Source organism: Equus caballus, chromosome 7, assembly GCF_041296265.1.
Source record: "Equus caballus isolate H_3958 breed thoroughbred chromosome 7, TB-T2T, whole genome shotgun sequence".
NCBI classification, from domain to species: domain Eukaryota; kingdom Metazoa; phylum Chordata; class Mammalia; order Perissodactyla; family Equidae; genus Equus; species Equus caballus.
The window spans coordinates 23,474,267-23,494,622 of record NC_091690.1 but is presented as its reverse complement, the minus strand read 5'-3'; the positions used below and the strand labels follow the sequence as shown (position 1 = coordinate 23,494,622).

At 37.7% G+C, this 20,356-nt stretch overlaps 1 protein-coding gene across 1 annotated transcript in view; it reads right to left on the bottom strand.

Annotated features, from left to right (window-relative positions):
• LOC100070897 (NXPE family member 2) overlaps positions 1–20,356 on the bottom strand; it is a 29,730-nt gene that overhangs the window by 7,832 nt on the left and 1,542 nt on the right. Inside the window, 3 exon segments of the mRNA XM_070272823.1 lie at positions 123–330; positions 2,277–2,349; positions 7,419–8,152. Coding sequence (XP_070128924.1) covers positions 123–330; positions 2,277–2,349; positions 7,419–8,152 — 1,015 coding nt within the window.

The following is a 20,356-nucleotide window of genomic DNA, read 5'->3' as shown; positions in this document are numbered from 1 at the left end:
GTTTGGTGAGTTAAAAAACAATAACAAAACAAATAGCGGAAAAGGATAGCAAAAAATTCTAATTATTATTCAAAGAATCCCAGAAGTCAACTATAATGTCAAAATAAAAATAAAGTACATACTTTTCACCACTTTTTCTAAGTAGTAAATCCACTGACGCAGTCTTGAGTCTCCCATGAGGTAGATAAGTTTTCTCTTCAAGCAGTCATTTATATTGTTTGTTTCATTCAACTCGATCTGTTTGCAAAATGCTGTAATCCACCTTTTTCTCATATCATAACCACTGGGGAAAAGAGTCTTCACTCCAATCTTACATTTCGTTTCTACGTTCTTACTCTCTGGCAATAAAAATTCCCACAGCAAGCAATTTTTATTGCCACAAACCGTTTCAGAAACACCTTCTTCATCTTCCCCCTCCTCTTCCTCTTTGTCGGCCACCGTTCTCTATTCCTTCCCTCCTCTCTTCCACAAATGTTTATTTAACAAGATCGCGTTAAACAGGTAAATTAAAAATTCTCACTTTGGAATAATCTCACTAGTGAGTAGTTTTTCCTGGAGTAGGGATAGATTTCCTTTTACGCATTCGCAATGTTTCCCTGGGCTTCACCTTGTCACCAAGGCCACTCCACTGCGAGACAGCTACCCAAACCAGGAGGAAGTGTGTGGCCGTGAAATAGCAGGACTCGGTGGCCCAGCTAAATATTGTACCAACGACATTGGCCTTGCTGGCTTGTAAACCTCCTCTTCCCCAAACTACTTCTCCAGGAAATAAACTGAAACACATTTATGAAATGAGTGTCACATACTGTTTATTTTGTGTATATCAGAATCATGTTTCCTGGTTAATCAGAAAACCCCTTAAATGTTTAATTGTGCCCAGGCCTGTACGTAATATTCTCAGTGTGGTCTGATTAGTGCAGAAAAAGGGAAGACCATTATGTCCTTATTCTGAACACTCCAGTAGGAAAGTGGCCTGAGCTGTACTCACTGATCCACATCAAGCTTTCACCCAAGTAAGACTCAGGCTATTGTTATATTTTGCCATTAAAACCACATCTTCTTTGTCTTCTAGCTATATCTACTGGTTCGGATTTCGGGTATGAGTTTAGGAACTTAAATTTATCTTTAAGGAATTATATCAGGTTTATAAATGGGTCTGGAAAATAACAGTCTGGCACTGTCTTCTAAGAAACTGCCTGACTTGGGGCCGGCTCCATGGCCGAGTGGTTAAGTTCGCGCGCTGCGCTGCGCTTCAGTGGCCCAGGCTTCGGATCCTGGGCGCGGACATGGCACTGCTTGTCAGGCCACGTTGAGGCGGCATCCCACATCCCACCACGAGAAGGACCCATAACTAAGATATACAACTATGTACAGGGAGGGTTTGGGGAGATAAAGCAGAAAAAAAAAAGAAGAAGATTGGCAACAGTTGTTAACCCAGGTGCCCATCTTTAAAAAAAAAAAAAAAAGAAACTGCCTGACTTTACTAGAAATTACTGTCCAGGCAAGAGGGAAATCACAGAAATGTTAAGAGGACTCAAGTTGCCTCAAGAGTCTGAGAACTTTCTTTGGTGTAAAAGTTGGGCATGGATGACGGCTTCCATGGCAGAGAAGGGATCTGTCTTTTCCACAGACTGTGAGCTTTAGATCTGGGTACATGATTTATTTATAGCTATGTTCTCCACAGGGTTTAACAAAGTGGGTTCTCAATATACATCTATTGAACACATGAAAAAAGGGCAATGATAAATGTAAACCCCATTGATTGTTATAATGGAGATCATTTGCTTTTCTGAAATTCCCTTTAACTTTGTTTTGACCACTGAAGTTCACGTGATAAAACTGAAAAAAAATCCACGGAAATTGTTAGTTAGTTCATAGAACTTCAACTGAGATGGTTTAGCTGGAAGAGAGATTAGAAATTAGAAACAATGAGATTTCCTAACTCTGTAACTCATCGGAGACATTTTCACCAGTACCCAATTATTGGCTTTTCAGGAATAAATCTCAAGTTTAAATACAAATAACCTGTACATTTTGAGAGTAGGCAGCTAAAATTAAGGGTTGCCTAGTCTTTTATATCAGACTCAGGATGAAAATTGGTTTGAATTGATATGGAAATAATTCCCCAAAATAAAATCTCTCCTGTAAAACCCAAGATAATTGACACTATTTGTTCCAGGAAATGAAAGGTTGAAATGGTTAACGTCAAAGAAATATCTCTTAAACTAAGAATGTCCTTTAAACAGATAAATTGTGAACACGGCAGGCAACAGCACAATGGACTTACGGTTACATGATAAGACCTCAAGGGAGGTGAAGTTCTTCATCATTTCAACCCCCATGTTGGACCTTCAAGAAATGGGAAAATAAATTAGCCTGATATCTGCCCAGATGTCAGAATGAAATCACTGCCTTAGAGGGATTGGACCACTCTTAACTCTCTGTAAATGCTTTTTTTTTTCCTTTATTTTTATATATTTAAGGTATTCTGGGGGAACTAAATGGGTCAGGATTCTGAGAAACTCTTCCCCTGCTAATGGCAGGGACCCAGAGATCTAGAGAGAGTCATTTACCTTCCATGTGCAATTAATCAAATATATATATCTTTGATTTTACCTTCTCAATGATTTTCTACCACAAGCCATCCTCCCCACCCTTACCACCCATAGTAATTCAGGCCTCCATTGACATTTTCCTAGGCTAGTACTTCTCAAACTCGAGCATGGATCAGATTATCTAGAGTGCTTGTTACAACTCGGAATCCTGGGCCTCAGCCCCAGAGCTTCTGATTCAACAGTTCTGGGGCGCTTGAACAGATCCCTGCACCTCCATACTCATAGCAGCGTTATTCACAATAGCCATGACATGAAAACAACCTAAGTGTCCATCAATGGATGGACAGATAGAGAAAATGTGGTCCATATATACAACAGAATATTATTCAGCCTTAAAATAGAAGGAAATTCTGCCATTTGCACCAACATGGATGAACCTGGAGGACGTTATGCTAAGTGTAAGAAATAAGTCAGATACATAGAGACAAATACTGCATGATTTCACTTGCATGTGGAATCTAAAAAAGTCAAATTCATAGAAACAGAGAGTAGAATGGTGGTTGCCAGGGGTGGGGGTTGGGGTAGATGAGGAGATGTTGGCTAAAGGGTACAAACTTTCAATTGTAAGATGACTAAGTTCTGGGAATCTAGTGTACAGCATGGTGACTATACTTAATGACAATGTATTGTATACTTGAAATTTGCCAAGAAAGTAAATCTTGTGTGTCACCACACACAAAAAATGCTATGTGAGGTAATGAATATGTTAATCAGCTTGATTATCACTTCGCAATGTATATGCATATCAAAACATCACGTTGTACACTTTAAATATATACAATTTTTATTTGTCAATTATACCTCAGTAAAGCTGAAAAGAATAGTTCTGGAGCAGTGTCCAAGAATATGGATTTCTAACAAATTCTTAGATGAAACGGGCTGCTGATCCAAGGACATTAGTTTGAGAACCTTGTCATAGATTGTTATAATATTATCTTTCTTCCCCTTTGGTTTATCCCACTTAAATACATCCTCTCTGCTGCCTGCTTTATTCACCTACACAAAATCTCTCCATGACTTTCCATCATTAACCTACGGGATAAGGACCAAGCTCCTTAACTGGCATGCAACTTTCTGTGAGCATCTACTTCTCTAGCCTCATCTTCATGCACTCTCCACCTTCACAACTCCCCCAGGGGTCTGTTTTCTGTACTCTGTAATCTCCTTGAGAGGAGAACTTAGGTCAACCTTATTCACTATAAGATTTCAAGGGCTTAGCACAGTGAGCTTCACCTCAATTAAGATAGTGACTACATTTGGTCAATTAAATTTATTCCATCAGAATGAAATCCATCTGGGAGAAAGAAGGACTCCTAAGGCCAGAGCAAGAGAACTCCAGGATGGACAAAGGAAGTATTTTTCAACACTGAGGATTGCCTGAATCCTGGGAAAGATTTTTTTTGGATCAAGTGAGAATAATATTCCTCTCATTAAGAGCGCCAGAGGGCTGGGTAACTGAGAGGCCAGGGTGGTTGGACAGTGATGGCTGCATAGAGTGGTGGAGTCATGGAAACAGTGCTATAGCAAATTGACATTAGAATAAGGTAGATTGGGATTCCAGTTCTGGCCTTGCAACTTACATTGGCCAAGTTATTTAACACGTCTGTGCTTAAATTTCCATCTATGTGAAATGGGCATGATAATTGTCAATCCCAAGTGTTTTACTGAGGATCCTATCAGACCTATCTTTAGCACAAGATTAAAATTTGTCTCAGTGGGAAATTTGAACTTTTTGAAACTTGAAACATTTATTCTTCCACATCGATCCAGGTAAGGTTGAAGTTGACGAAAGAGACCGATACCTGGCTACCTTGTAAATCTGGTTACCAAAGCCAAACTTTTCTGGTTACCAAAGCCAAACTTTGATGGGACATTAAAATTAGGATTAAAAACATGTACTCATGGTATAAAGGCATTCGTTTCAATGGGTGTTGTCTTACTATTGAGTGTGCATGTGTGTGTGTATGTGTATTGCATTTCAGAAGTGGGTCCAGAATATTGGACCATAATGGAAACTGAAAGAATTGTCAATAACTCTGTTGCTTGTACGATGTCTTCTTATGTGGTAACCCCTTGTTTATTTTCCCATCATGATTATCAATAAAACTCTTAAATTAAAAAGACTTTTTTGTTAACTTTAAAGAAGTGAGTATCTAAGGAGGTAGCGTCTGATTCTGTCACCAGGGTTGGGAGAGAGAACCCTGGTGGGAAAATGTATTTATTATGTTACAAATGAAAGGGAAACAGGCTTAGTGCCTGGACTTGTGGGAAAGCAAGATGTCAGAGAACTTAGCTTGGACCTAAGAAGGGGCCCTAGAGCTTAGCAATAGAATAATCCGTGAGGGTACTTGGATGTGGAATTATGTATGAAGCCAGCTATTCCTTGTATATGCACTAAATTGCCTGTGAGGAGACTCAAATCTCTACTTGCAGTGAGGGGAGAAAAGGACAATTTAAATAGAGCAGGGGATCCAAGAAGGAAATGTATCTATTGGGAAGTAAAACAAGGTGGGGCAGATTACTGTTACGAATATAGCCCACTTGAGAAGCAAGATTGCACCAAAAATACATGGAGGTCTGCCAGACCAGGGACTTAGGATTTCTGAGAGCAGCCAGGAGAGTGTGCAAGGAGAGTTCCTCCAACCCAGGCTGCAATGAGGACCATCTCAGGAGGGAGCCAGATGTGGCCAACAGGAATATATCCCACATATACAGATAGTCACCGCCTGTAGAGTTAAGACATAGTTCTGAGACCTTCAAGACAGAAAGGCCTCTATGTCTCCATGATTGTGTCTCCTTTAGGTCTTAGTAAAATATTTATTTGAAAAAGTCCAGCCTCTTTTGACTGAGTCATAGGATAATGGATTTTTCCGTACCTTCATCAGGAAAGCAAAAGGAAGTAAAGGTGACATAGGGGAGGAAGGGAAATCTTGTAGAGGTGTAGGGTCGGTGTGCCCTGCCCCCTGTCCTTGTGTCATTATAATATTTGAATTGGATTTCAACTAGAATTTCCAGGATATCATGCTATCCAGCTTGATCTTCAGAACCCACATCGAAAAACCAAGGTCTTTCTACAGCAGCAGTTACCAAACTATGGAACCAAAGTCCCTTAAAATGATGCACTAAATAAGTGTTCCACAGTCAAAAAATTGGGGGAAATGTTTTGTGCTCTATTGCTTCTTGACAGAATAGATACTAAAGTTACTGAGAAGGCCTACTGCAAAGGAATCTATGTGATTATTTTCCCAGATTGTATTTCACTTATTCTTTCATTCAACAGTTGAGAACCTTCTGGTGTTGGGCGATGTGCTGGGCCTGTGAGACAAAATGGTAGCCCTCAATGGCTTCCTACCATACATACATGGCCTCTGAGGTCCTGCCTACCCATCTGACCTCCTCTCTCCCTCACTCTTTGCATTCCAGCCTTACTGGTCTCCCTCATGGTTCCTGGAACATTCCAGCATGCTCTTGCCACAGGTGCTACTTGCTCCTTTGAGAATGGTATTTCCCCCCAAATTCACATGGCTCCCTCCCTCTCTTCATTCAGGTTGCTGTTCAAGTGACCCATTCTCAGGCTCAAGCCAGGCCTTATCTGACCACTCTTTAAAAACAGCATCCACCATCACATTCAAATCCCATATTCTGATGACTTCATGTTACAAATCTATTTGTTTGCTTGTTGTCTTTCTATCCCACTAGAATGATGAATTCTGAACACATAAAACTGTGTCTGAAATATAAAAGGTGCTATTTATAAATTGAATAAATGAATGAATGAATGGCAAAAAAATAGTTACAGTTATTGCCTCAACCAGCTTACAATTTAGCAGGGGATATAAAATACATATATTTGAAATTTAATAGTGTAATGAGTGTTATAACTGGGGAAGAACAGAAACAACAGAAGAATATGGGACTACCACTGTACCCAGACTTGGAGGAAATGATGTTTAAACCAAGGATTGTGAAATGCCAGAGTTGAGAGAGAACATGGTCCATTTGTGAAATAAAAGGAGTCCAATCTGACTGACAGGGAGCAAGGCAGTATAAAAGTGAGACAGGCAGCTGCAGAGCTGGGCCAGTCCTTGTATGCATATTAAAGAGTTTGAATTTCATCCTCAGAGCAATGGGATCACATTAAGGGTTTTAAGAAAGGAAAATTAAAAGTCATCTGCATTTTGGAAACATTAGTCGGAGTGCAGTGTGGAGAATAAATTGAAGGAAAAAAGACTGTAGGCAAGGAAGCCAGCTCTGGAGATTGTTGTGATGATTTACGTGAGATATGCTGATAGTTTACACAAGGATAGAGGCAACAGCAGCAGAATAAAATGTCTGGGTTCAGGAGATAGTTGGGAGGGACAATTCATTTGATATAAAGGGTGAAGTAGATTAAATAATGATACCATTCACCATCCCCCTTTTGATTTTGCACAGCATCTATTAATACTCTGTAGGATTGGTATTCCATGGAATATATTATAGGAAATACTGGTCTATAAAAAATTATTGAATCTGGAAGTATTACCAACTATGGAGAACTACAGGCATACGGAAAGTACTTCATTAGTTATACTCCTTTTAGCAGCTAGTCAGGATGAATAAAATGCTTGCATAGGTGACCTGTTTGGGACCTGGGAATATACTACCAGCTGAACTGACTCTGAATGACGGACCTAATTACAACCTAGTCAACATTCATTGACATGATAAAGGGAGCTTGATTAGGAAAAGCTATTAGTCAAAGTTGGGCTGAAACTAAGTCTACCTGTTTGTATCGATTATTGTATTCGAAGGCCTGTTTACCTGTGGAAAAGACTCCGTTCTGCCTTTCTAAGATAGGAAATGTTTCCATCCTTGGTGGTCACGTGGGTTAGGGCCTCACAAGGAACATGCGAAGGCCTCACGCAGTAGAAAGCTTCTTGGTCTCGATCATCCAGGTACTTGCACAGTTCAGCACTTGAACTGAGGATCAGGCCACATTTAGAGAGGACCCGGGAGGTACTGTTGGCAAAGTGGCCCGTGAAGATCACCCTGTCACAGCCTTGGTTCCTTGCCCTCCAGAGAGCCGACACCCCTTCACTGGGGTGGATGAGCAGGAGAGACAGAGAGACCTGGCCCTCCCAGAACAGAGTGAAGCTGACAAGGTAGGTGCCATTGTTAAAGTCTGTCACCTTTCCTGAAGCGCCTGCCTGCAGGGCGGGGGAGGACGTCCTGGCCCGAAGGAAATCCCCGCCATATTCCTTCCTGCGTCCCAGGTGGTCCCTCACCTGCAGCAGGATGTCTAGCTGATCCCCTTTGCAGTGTGTGTCTTGAGGGTTGAGGATGGTGACTCTGCTGTGTGCGGCACTGGTGGTGGTGTTCACGTGAGTGAAGGGTCTGGGTGGGACCAGCTGGCCGAGTTCCTCCATGATTCCCTTTATTCTCAGCTCAGTCTCTGTTGGTGAAACTGCTGGATCCAGTGGTGCTTCAGGGTGTGTGGACTTTCTGAAGACATTCCATTGACTCAGGGTGATAGGGCTTCTTAAGCTGAATAAGAACTGAAGAACTGAGGGAAAAGGGATATATCAGCAAATAATATGGCTTGGTTTTCAATGTAAATTATTATGGTTTAGTTTATACACATTTAGGAGTGATGTAATCATATCAAAAATTGATTCTAACTAGTTTTCAGTTTTGGAATCATAGGAATTGATTTTCATGAAATGGGACTTCCTCTGCTTCCAGGAGAAGATTTTATTTGGAAGTCATTGGCTTCAAAATTAACTATACAAAATAAGTATATGTTACTTCATGATTGAATTTTAAAGTGTTTATCTTTGCCAGCCCCTCATTTGGCCTATTTTTTCTTTATAAAAATCATATAGCTATATTATAGATATTATGGAAAAGAGCAAATTTTAAAAAATATGATCCTACCTAAGCTTTGCTGTCTTTATGCTATTTTTTATTATGCCCACTCTTTCTTTTTCCTTCCATGTATGTTTTATCTAGTGTAATCATACTACAAATGTAGTACTAATTTTGCACTTATTACCATGTTTTATAAACATTTTAATATTGTTACACAATTTTCATGATCATTATTTTTAATGGTTGCATAATATTCCATCAAGAGGATAAGTAGCCAATGATATTGGACTATTGGATTATGTCTATTTGTTTCCATTTTACATCACACTTGGATATTTTCTTACACTCCATATGTAGGATTACTTCCTTATGACAGATTCCTAGTGATAGAAGTACCAGATCATACATTATTGAATTAAGTAATCAATTGGTCAAAGAACATAAACATTTTTATTCTTCTTGACTGTCAGATATGCTCTCAAGATAAGAGTTTACATTGCCACTAGCAGTATGTAAGGCCACCTGCTATGCCACACCAGTGTCTCATTGGTCATTGCAGCAAACAAGGCATAGAAGTTCTGAATAATGTTCCTTAACAAGAGTTCCTGAGACAAATATTTGGTCAAATGAAATATTTGTTTAGCTGACAATGGATGCCATTATATCCACCTGGACAAAGAGGTCACTGGAGGGAAAATTACCACCAATTTAAGGTCTTTTCAGGTCCCAGAGTCTCCCAAGCCCTGTGGAGGGACATTTGGCTAGTGGCCTAAATTGAATTGGGCGAAGCCAGGATTGGAAACCTACCCCTGTTTGGTTTTTGCTTTTTTGTTGTTGTTTAAGTCAACTGCTGTTTATTATTCATACAGAAAGTCTTGAAGTCCGGGTATGCTATTTCCTCTGTCATAACTATTATCAAAGATTTTTCTGGAACAAGATATTTGGTTATGCCAAAACAACTTTATAACATCACTTATTTCATATTCTAATAATTGGGTCATTGCCTGAATGAAAGATTCATACAAAATCTATCTTCTGATTGATGACTTTGGATAGCTGCATGCTCACCGGGAGAAAGGGGTTGTACTTGGATTTATCAGTTGACTAAATATCCCTTACAAAATTCATCACTTTAAATATTTTTGGTTAAATTATAAAATATTGTCATTAAAACTATTTGCAAATTTGGCAGGTGAAAACTGACTTATTATTTTAGATTATATTTACTTTGATACCAGTGTGTTTCAACTTTATTTTCCCTCAAATACTTGGGTTTTTTTTAATTGAGGTCAAAATAGTCTATAACATTGTGAGATTTCAGTTGTGCATTATTATTTGTCAGTCACCACATAAATGTGCCCCTTTACCCCTTATACCCCCCCACCTCCTTCCCCTCTGGAAACCACAAATCAGTTCTCTTTGTCCATGTGTTGTTTATCTGGGAGAGTTTTTATTTCTCCATCATATCTGAAGGGTAATTTCGCTGGATAGAGTATTCTTGGCTAAAAGTTTTTGTCTTTCAGAGATTTGAATATATCATTCCACTTTCTCCTAGCCTGTAAGGTTTCTGGTAAGAAATCTGCTGAAAGCCTGATAGAGGTTCCTTTGTAGGTTTTTTTCTTCTGCCTTGCTGCCCTTAATATTTTTTCTTTGTCATTGAATTTTGCCAGTTTTACTAATATATGCCTTGGAGAAGGTCTTTTTACATTGATATAATTAGGAGTTCTATTAGCTTATTTTACTTGTAAATCCAGCTTCTTCCCCAGGTTTGGGAAGTCCTCAGCTATTATTTCTTTGAATAAGCTTTCTGCTCCTTTCTCCCTCACTTCTCCCTCTGGAATACCTATAATCATTGTGTCATAATTCCTAATTGAGTCAGATATTTCTCAGAGAATTTATTCATTTCTTTTTAGTCTTAGTTCTCTCTCCTCCTCCATCTGAAGCATTTCTATATTTCTGTTTCCTAAGCTGCTAATTCTGTCCTGCACAATATCAGCTCTGTTATTCAAGGATTCCAGATTTTTCTCTATTTAATTCATTGTGTTCTTCATCTCCAACATTTCTGATTGGTTTTTCTTTATAGTTTCAATCTCTTTTGTGAAGAACTCCCTCTGTTCATTAATTTTGTTCCTGATTTCATTGAACTGCTTTTCTGAATTTTCCTGTAACTCATTGAGTTTTTTTTATGATACTTATTTTGAATTCTCTCTCATTTAGATTATAAATTTCTACTTCAGTTTAGTTTTGTATGTGGTAGGATGTTTATGATGATATTCATTTTATTCTCATATGGATGGTTGATTGTTCAAACGATTTATTGTAAAACTATTCTTTTTCCATGACTTGTCTTTCTACATTTGTCAAAAATCAATTAACCATATTTGTATGGCTACATCCCTGGAGTTTCTATTCTGTTCTACTCATCTTCATGTTTATCCCTTCATTAATTTCATATTGTGTTGACTATTATAGCTTTATATTAAGTCTTGAAATTTTGTAGTGTGACCTCCAACTTCATTCTTCTTTTTAAAACTTTTGTCTATTCTAGTTCCTTTGCTTTTCCATATAAATTTTAGAATCAGCTTATCTAGGTCAACAAAAATTCCTATGGAGTTTTTGTTTCAAATTGTGTTAAATCTATAGATTAGTTGTGAGACAATTAACATATTAACTATACTGAGTCTTCCAGTCCATGAACATAGTAAGTTCATTCATTTATATGTCTATAATTTTTCCATCAGAGTTTTGTAGTTTTCAGACTACAGATTTTGTCCTGTTTTGTTAAAATTTTATCTTGGAGTTTTATTTTTAATCTCTCATATGTGGCATTGTTTCTTTTTACTTTTTATTTCTAATTTTTCATTGCTAAAAATACGATATATAGAAATTCAATTGAGTTTTGTGTGTTGACCTTATATCATATGACCTTGATAAACTTACTTGTTAGTTCTAGGAGCATTTTTGTAGATTCCTTGGAATTTTCTATGTAGACAATTATGTCATCTGCAAATAGGGCCAGTTTTATCTCTTCATTTCCAACCTACATGTACTTTATTTCTTTTTCCTAACCTTATTGCAACAGCTAGCCTTTCCGGTATGATATTAAATAGGAGTGATGGAAATGGTCATCCTTGCCTTGTTTATGATTTCAGGGGAAAAGCATTCAATCTTTCACCATTAAGTATGATGTTAGCTATATGTTTGCCATGGATATCCTTTAATGGATTAAGGAAAGGAATTTCTCTTTTATTCCTAGCTTGCTAAAAGGTTTGGTCATGAATGACTTATGAATTCTGTCAAATATTTTTTTCTGTATAAATTGTTCTAATCAGGTATTTTCTCTTCTCTAGCCTGTTGACATGGTAGATTATATTGATCAATTTTTTAATATTAAATCAGCCTTGTATTCTGGGCATCAAACACACATAGTCATAGTATATTATTCTTTTTTTATATTGTTGGGTTTGATTTGCTAATATTTTGTTGAGGATTTTTGCACCTGTGTTCATAAAGGATGCTGGTCTGTTATTTTATTTCCTTATACTCTCTTTGTTTGGTTTTGGTATCAAGGTAATGCTGGCATAACAAAATGATTTGGAAGCTTTCCTTTTCTTTCTATCCTTTGGAAGAGATTGTGTAAAATTGGTATTATTTATTCTTTAAATATTTGATAGAATTTTCCCATGTAACCATCTGGAACCTGGAGATTTCTTTTTCAGAAGAATTTTAACTGTGAATTCTATTTAACTGATTTTAGGACTATTCAGAATTTTTAATTATTCTTTGGGGATTTTTGGTAGTTTGTGGCCTTTAAGGAATTCATCCATCTCATCCAAGATGTCAAATTTATATGGTTGGAGTTATTTATGGTTTTCCTTTATTATCCTTTAATGTCTGTGATTTCTTTAGTAATGTCCCTTCTTTCATTCCTGATATTGGTTATTTATGTCTTCTCTTTTTTTTCTTTATAAGTTTGGCTAAAGTTTTATCAACTTTATAGATCATTTTACAGAAGCAGTTTTTGTTCTACTGATTTTCTCTATTATATCTCTGTTTCTAATTTTAATGATTTCTACTCTAATATTTATTATTTCTTTCTTTATGCTTGATTTTTCTAGTTCTTTAAGGTGGAAGATTAAGTTACTAATTTGATACCCTTTTTCTTTTCTAGAATAATCACTTAATGCTTTAAATTTCACTCTAAGTGCTGCTTTAACTGTGTATAACAAACATTAATAAATCATACTGCCATTTCATTCAGTTCAAAGTGTTTTCTAACGTTCCTTGAAACTTCTTCTTTGATCCAAGGATTATGTATAAATGTGTTTAGTTTCCAAATGCTTGGAGATGTACCAGTTATTGTTCTGTTATTAATTTCCAATTTAATTTCATTATTATTATTTAATTTCATTTTTTTCATACTTTGTAACATTTAAAAAATTTTTAAGGCTTGTTTTATAACTCAAGAAATGTTCTAGCTTGGTGAATGTTTCATGTGCACTGAAACTGCTGTCGTTGGGTGAAGTACTTTATAAACGTCGATTAGATCCTGTTAATTGATTGTATTCTTTAGTTCTTCTTTATTTTTTATATATTTTTTTGAGGAAGTTTAGCCCTGAGCTAACTGCTGCCAATCCTCCTCTTTTCGCTGAGGGAAACTGGCCCTGAGCTAAGATCCGTGCCCATCTTCCCCAACTTTATATGTGGGATGCCTGCCACAGCATGGCTTGCCAAGCTTACCATGTCCATGCCTGGGATCTGAACCAGCAAATCCCGGGCTGCCGAAGCAGAAAAAAAAGTGCGCACTTTACCTCTATGCCACCAGGCCAGCCCAGTTCTTCTTTCTTTGTGCTAACTGTATTAGTTTCCTAGGGCTACCATAACAAATTACCATAAATTTGGTGGCTTTAAACAACGTAAATTTATTCTCTCACAGTTATGGACACCAGAGTTTTAACATCAAGTTATCAATAAAGTTGATTCTTTCTCTAGGTTCTGAGGCAGAATCTATCCCATGCCTCTCTCCTAGCTTCTGGTGGCTGCTAGAAATCCTTGGTATTCTTGGCTTGTAGATGCACATGTCAATCTCTGCCGTCATCTTCACATCATCTTTCCCTCTGTGTGCCTTCTCCCCTTCTCTTCTCTTAAAAAGTCACTTGTTATTGCCTTTAGGGTCCACTCTAACCTAGGATGATCTCATCCTGAGATTGTTAACTTAATTACATCTGCAAAGACTATTTTTCTAAATATGGTACATTCAGAGGTTTCAGGTAGACATATCCTTGTCGGGGGGGCACCATTCAACGCCCTACACTGACTTTCTACTTGTTCTATCAATTACTGAGAGCAACACAGAAGTCACCAACTATGATTTTGGATTTGTTCTTTTCTCCTTTCATTTATATGTCCTGTTCTTGATATATTTTGAATCTCTGCTGTCATATATATACAAATTTATGGTTGTTATAAATTTGGGGTGAATTGACCCTTTTATCATTATGTAATGATCCTATTTACTCCTAGTAACTTTTCTGTTTCTGAAATCTACTTTGTCTGAATTAGTAAATCTATACAAGCATTATTTTGGTTAATATTTGCATAGTATATCTATTTTTATTATTTAACTTTTAGCCTATCTATAGCTTTACATGTAAAATGGGTGTATTATGGACAATTTATGGTTCATTTTTTTTAATCCATTCTGACAGTCGCTGTCTTTTAATTGATATGTTTGGACTATTTATTTTTAACGTATTTATTGATAGGCTCTAACTTAGGCCTGTCATTTTATTAATTGTTTTCTCTTAGTTCTCTCTCCTTTTAGTTCCTCTATAACCATTTTGAAACACACCTAGAACCATCTTAACAAGATTTGCCCTCAAGGAAAACTATTTCACTAGACCTTAGACAGTTTGGGTTTGCCAAAGCCTCACCTACCCAGAGGAAGGAAAATATCCAAATCCAGCTCCCCCTAGCCTTCTTATTTCACCCAGGAGTGAAGTCAGGAGAGGAGGACAGAAAGCGGAAAAGCATTTGTGAAGGTGAACCTTAGGGGTACAAGCTCACTAAAGTACTGAGACCAAATCATAGGACTGTACCATGCTTCTCCTCCCCCATACTTTACCATCATATCAGTAGGGATCCAGTCTAAACAGTGGATGACAGCTAAAAGTATTGGAAGCCTCAGGCCCTATTTAAAAAGGAGTTTCCAGGAAAATCCAAAGGCAAAAATTCTAGGGGAAACTTGGTGCTGGCCCAGTGGTGCAGTGGTTAAGTTTACATGCTCCGCATTGGTTGCCTGGGGTTCACTGATTTGGATCCCAAGTGCAGACCTACGTACTGCTTATCAAGCCATGCTGTGGCAGGCATCTCATATATAAAGTAGAGGAAGATGGGCACGGATGTTAGCCTAGGGCCAGTCTTCCCCAGAAAAAAAGAGTAGAATTGGTGGTGGATGTTAACTCAGGGCTAATCTTCCTCAGAATAAATAAATAAATGATTTTTAAAAATTCTAGGGGAAACAAAAACCAAGATTCTAGATGAAATTTTAGCCTTTGACACCACGTCTTTAGTAAACAGTACACAGTCTAACTCCTATCCAGATAAACATAACACCTCACACTAAAGGCCTATCTACTCTGTTCCAGTTCACCAATATATCATGTCCATCTTTCAATAAAAGATTAAAATGCATGCAAAAAGAAAAAAAACACAGTTTAAAGAAACAATGTAAGCATCAGAACCAGACTCAGCTATAGTAGAGATTTCGGAATTACCAGACCAGGAATTTAAAATAACTGTAATTAGCGTGCTAAGTGTTCTAATGCAAAAAGTAGACAACATACAGGAACAGATTGGTAACGTAAGCAGAGATACGGAAACTCTAAGAAAGAATCAAAAGGAAATACTGGAAATCAAAAACACTGTAACAGAAAGGAAGAATGTCTTTGGTGAACTCATTAGCAGACTGAACACAGCCAAGGAAAGAATCAGTGAGTTTGAAGGTATGTCAGTAGAAACCTCCCAAACTGAAAAACAAAGATAAAAAAGAATAAAAACAAAAACAAAACAGAATATCCAAGAACTAGGGGGAAAATACAAAAGGAGTAACGTAATGGGAACAACAGAGGGGAGAAAAAAGAGAAAAAGACGGAATAAATATTCAAAATAATAATGGATGAGAATTTCCCAAAATTAGTAACAAACATCAAACTATAGATTCAGGAAACTCAGAGAACACCAAGGATAATAAATACCAACAAATCTACACCTAAGAATACTAAATTCAAACTGCAGAAAATCAAAGACAAAGAGAAAAATCATGAAAGAAGGCAAAGGGAGAAAAAACATCTTACCTATTGAGGAACAGGGATAAGATATCTATGTCCTATTCTAGAAAACCTATGAATATATTAGACTACATGGTAAAGGGAAGTTAAGACAGGACATGCAATTAAGGTTGCTAATCAGCTGACCTTAAAATAGAGAGAGTATCCTGAATTATCCAGATGGGCCAAATGTAATCACAAGAGTCCTCAAAGTGAGAGAGGCAGAAGAGAGAGAACCAGAGAGATGGCAGTGTGAGAAGAACTTGGCCCAATGTTGCTTGCTTTGAAGATGGAGGAACCAAGAAAAGTGGACCCCTAAAAGGTGAAAAAGGCCAAGGAACTAATTCTCCCCTAAACTGTCCAGAAGAGTATGCATCTTCATTTTAGCCCAATGAGATCCATTCTGGAATTCTGATCTCCAGAAATGTAAGATGATAAATTTGTATTGTTTAAGCCACTAACTTTATGATAATTTGTTGCAGCAGCAGTAGAAAATTAATACAGTTATAACTCCTGTTTTAAAGTCTTTGATAATCCCAACATCTTTTATCTCAGGGTTGGTGACTTTTGTTTATTCTCTTGCAAGTTGTGATTTTCCTGGTTCTTCATATGCTGAATAATTTTTGCTCATACCCTGGATATTTCAAATATTATGCAATGAGATTTTAGGTCATGTTTAAACCCTAAGGCTAACACGGATTTTTTTTTTTTTAATCAGGCAATTGACCTAGGTAGGTTAAGGCCACAAGAGTCAATCCACCTTTTGTGGGTTCCAGTTCCAAGGTCTTTCAGGTCTCAAAGCCTTTGCTGTGCTATTTGAATCTGTCCCATGTGTGTGACATCCAGTGGCCAGTCTGGAACCTGGGCAGTGGTCTAGTCTGTAGTTCAATTCCCAAAGTCTCTGGTGTGCTATTTAGGGTAAGATCAGTACATGCTAAATTCAAGTTAAGCCCAAAAATTCATCCACCACTTTATGGGATGGCTCTTTTGAGCCTTGTCTTCTCTGCAATCTCTCTAACCCCTTCTCATTCTCTGGGGTCCCTACTTTTGGCTCTTCAGCCAGATAAATGGAGCAGGAAGAAGGTTTCCCAGCCTGAGTGAGAAACCTAATATGCTTCCCTGGATTTCCTGTAGCACCTGAGATCAGGCAGGAAATTTGAACAAGGTCTGACAAAAGCAAGATGAACACCATATGGGGTTCTGAACTCTTAAGGGAAATATTATTTGGATAAGATTCAGCATGTAATGAGGTTTTAAACTTGAACAGAAGTATAGTAAAAAGGAAAAGAATTAAACTTTCTATTTTTAGATAATTGTAAATTCACATATAGTTGTCAGAAATAATAGAGAAATCTCATGTATCCTTTATCCAGTTTCCCCAATGGTAACATCTTGCAAAGCTGTAGTAATATATTACAACCAGCATATTGACACTGATATAGTCAAGATACAGAACATTTCCATCATGACAGGGCTGCTTCATATTGCTTCTTTTAACCACTCCTACTTCCCTCCCACCCCAACCCCTCCTTAACCCCTTAACCCCTGGCAATCATTTACCTGTTCTCCATTTCTATAATTTTGTCATTTCAAGAATATTATGTAATGGAATCACACAACAAATAAGCCATAAATATGAGCAAGGAAAAAGAAAGAATTTTGTGCCAGGCTCTTAAAATTAGGCGCATAAAGGGGAAAATCTCTTTAAAATAGTAGTAGCAGGGCTAGGATCAATATTCAATCTTCAATTTCACTCTTAGCCCAATTGCCTCATTCTTTTATTAACCTGTTTCAAATATTCATATTTCAAATATAGATACATTAAGGATATATACATATTTCAAGTATATATATTAGGGATAAATATATATTTAATATGTAAATATATATACTTCAGATACATATATATTTCATATATATAAACCCTAATATATAGGGTCTTTTTCAGAAGACTCTAAGATCTTTTGTTCTCATGATACATCTGACCAAATATCACCAATTACTATGTAATCCTCCTCTTCTCTGTCATTTTCTAACCCATTGCTTTCTTCCTCTCGTTGACTGAAGATTGTGAAGAACTTGGCTTATAGTCTTCTTCATCACTAAAAGTCCTGACATCCTCCAGGTAGATCTCCACGTCCATGGAGCAATTCCTCCAATACCTAGATCTCTTTGTCACTTAACCTTCTCAGCTGTAAGAGTAGTCAGACTACAATTCAACTTCCTGTCACCCTGCCCAAGTGAAGTGTAATCATCTTTTCCTCCCTACTGCCTGTTTGTTTCTGTTAGCCCCTTTCCAAAAGACTTTAAGTGTATTCAAATATCTCCCATATTAAAAAAATAAAAGAAAAACTTTCTAAGCTTCCTATTCCCCCTTTAACTACTATCCTGACTTTCACTTATTCCCTACCCCTACCCAATTAAGCTTCTCAAAATTTCTCTTCAATCACTGTTCTCACTTTCCCTCCTACCGCTCACTTCTCAGACCAGTGCTTTTCTTGTTCCTCAGGGCAATATCATTAGCAACTCTTTCTTCTCACTCCATAGCTCACCCAAGGAAATGTCACAGACTCCAAAGACTTCAGCTGCCATTTATACTCCGATGCTTCCTAAATCTATTTTTCTAAACCAGATCGTTCTCGGCTTTCAATCTGTATATTCAACAACGTCCTGAAGCAACATCTCCATTTAGGTGACCGAAAAGCACCTCAAACATAGACTGTTTATATCTAAACTTATCTTTTTTCTTCCAAAACTATTTCTCTTCCTCTTCAGTGAATGGCATCACCAGCCATGCAGTTGTGTATACTTGAAATAATTCGTGTTTTACTCGACTTCTTCACCCCCATAGTCAATCACTATTTCTGTTGATTCTATCTCAAATCCATTGACTTTTCTCCATCCCCATTGTTAGTACCTTATTTCATGTCACCACTACCTCTCACCTAGATCACTGAACAGTCTTTCTTTAGTTATTTAACAGTTCTTTATGAAGCATCTTTTATGTGCTAGACACTGTTCTGGGCACTTGGGATATACCAACAAATAAATACAGATAAAAATCCTTGTTCTTACGGAGGTCACTTTATAGCAGGTCAAGATAGACAATAATCAAATGGACATAATAAACAAGTAAATTCTTTAGTATTTTAGAAAGTGAAAAGTATTATTGCAAAAAAAATGTCAAACAGTGTAAGGGAAACGCTAAGAGGTAGGGGTGGGGCTGTTTTCAGTGTTATATAAAGAAGATGACATTTGAGCAAGTACGTGAAGGAAGAATGGGAGCTGCATGAAAACCCAGAGGAAGAACAGGCAGAGGAAACAGCCGGTGCAAGAACATCTTGGGCCAGCTTAAGTGGCCTTCTGTGCCCTTTAATCAAGGCCTGAGGAGACACGGTGCAGGGAGTTTGGGCCCTACAATGCTGCATGAGAAGCCACTGAAGGTGGTTAGATCAACATCCAAATTTTTATTTTAGAAATAAAATCCTGGATTCTTGAACACAAATACGACATCCCATATTTCTGTATCCCTAATCCATAGGCCGGCGCCTGACACACAATCTATACTCAACAAACGTGTGTTGAATGGATGATTAGAGCAGGCTGAGACTGGGGGCAGGGGAAATTAATTAGGAGACTATTTCTACAGCATAGATGAGAAATGACAAGGGATTGCACTAAAGCAAGACAATGGGGATGGAGAAAAAGGATAGATTTGAGAGATATTTAGGAGGTAGAATTTATGAGACAGTGGCTGAGTGCTTGAGAAGGGAGTTTTGGCTTGGTTGAGTGGTGGGCTGTAGCAACATAGGAGAGAGAGGAGAAAGGGCAGGGAATTTGTTTCCATTTGGTTTTGTTTGTTTTGTTTTTGCCAAGGAGGGTGGTGAGGGAGATGCTAAATTCAGTGTGCATTTCTTTGTCTTGGTAACACTAGTGCAAGACCGAGGTGAAGATAACCTGTGAACACCACATTTCCAAGTGTGGGACACAGAAGAGGTCTCAGTTCTGGGAGTGCACAAGCAGAGCTTCTCAAACTGGAGCGAGCATAGGAATCAGCTGGGGAGCTCGTCAATACTTCATAATCTTAGGCTCAAGCCCGGAGATTTCTTGTCAGTAGCTCTGGAGTAGGGCTCAGGAATCTGAATTTTATACACACATGCACAAACCTGGTGCTCTGGTGCAGAGAGTGTCCACACCTCACTTTAAGAAATACAAGTATTGGTAGTGGATGGGACCTGAGCATATGAATTAAAGATACAAGTATAAAGAGAAAAGGATGGAAGGCAGAAACCTAGAGAACGCAGATATTCATAGAGCAGACTCACAAAGAGAAACCTTCTGAGCTGTGGGCTGAGAGCTCTGTTATGGACCACTTCACATTATTGTCTGAATGTCTTAGACTTGTGGTCCTTCTCCTTTGGGGCTGGGAGTTTGTGTTAGACAAAGTTGAGAGAGACACTTTTAAAAGAAGTTGGGTCGAAATTTCAAAGAACCTTGAATGGCTAACTGAGTTGATCTCATCAGCGCTGTCATCTGTGAAAGCCATTGGTGAGAGTTTTTGAT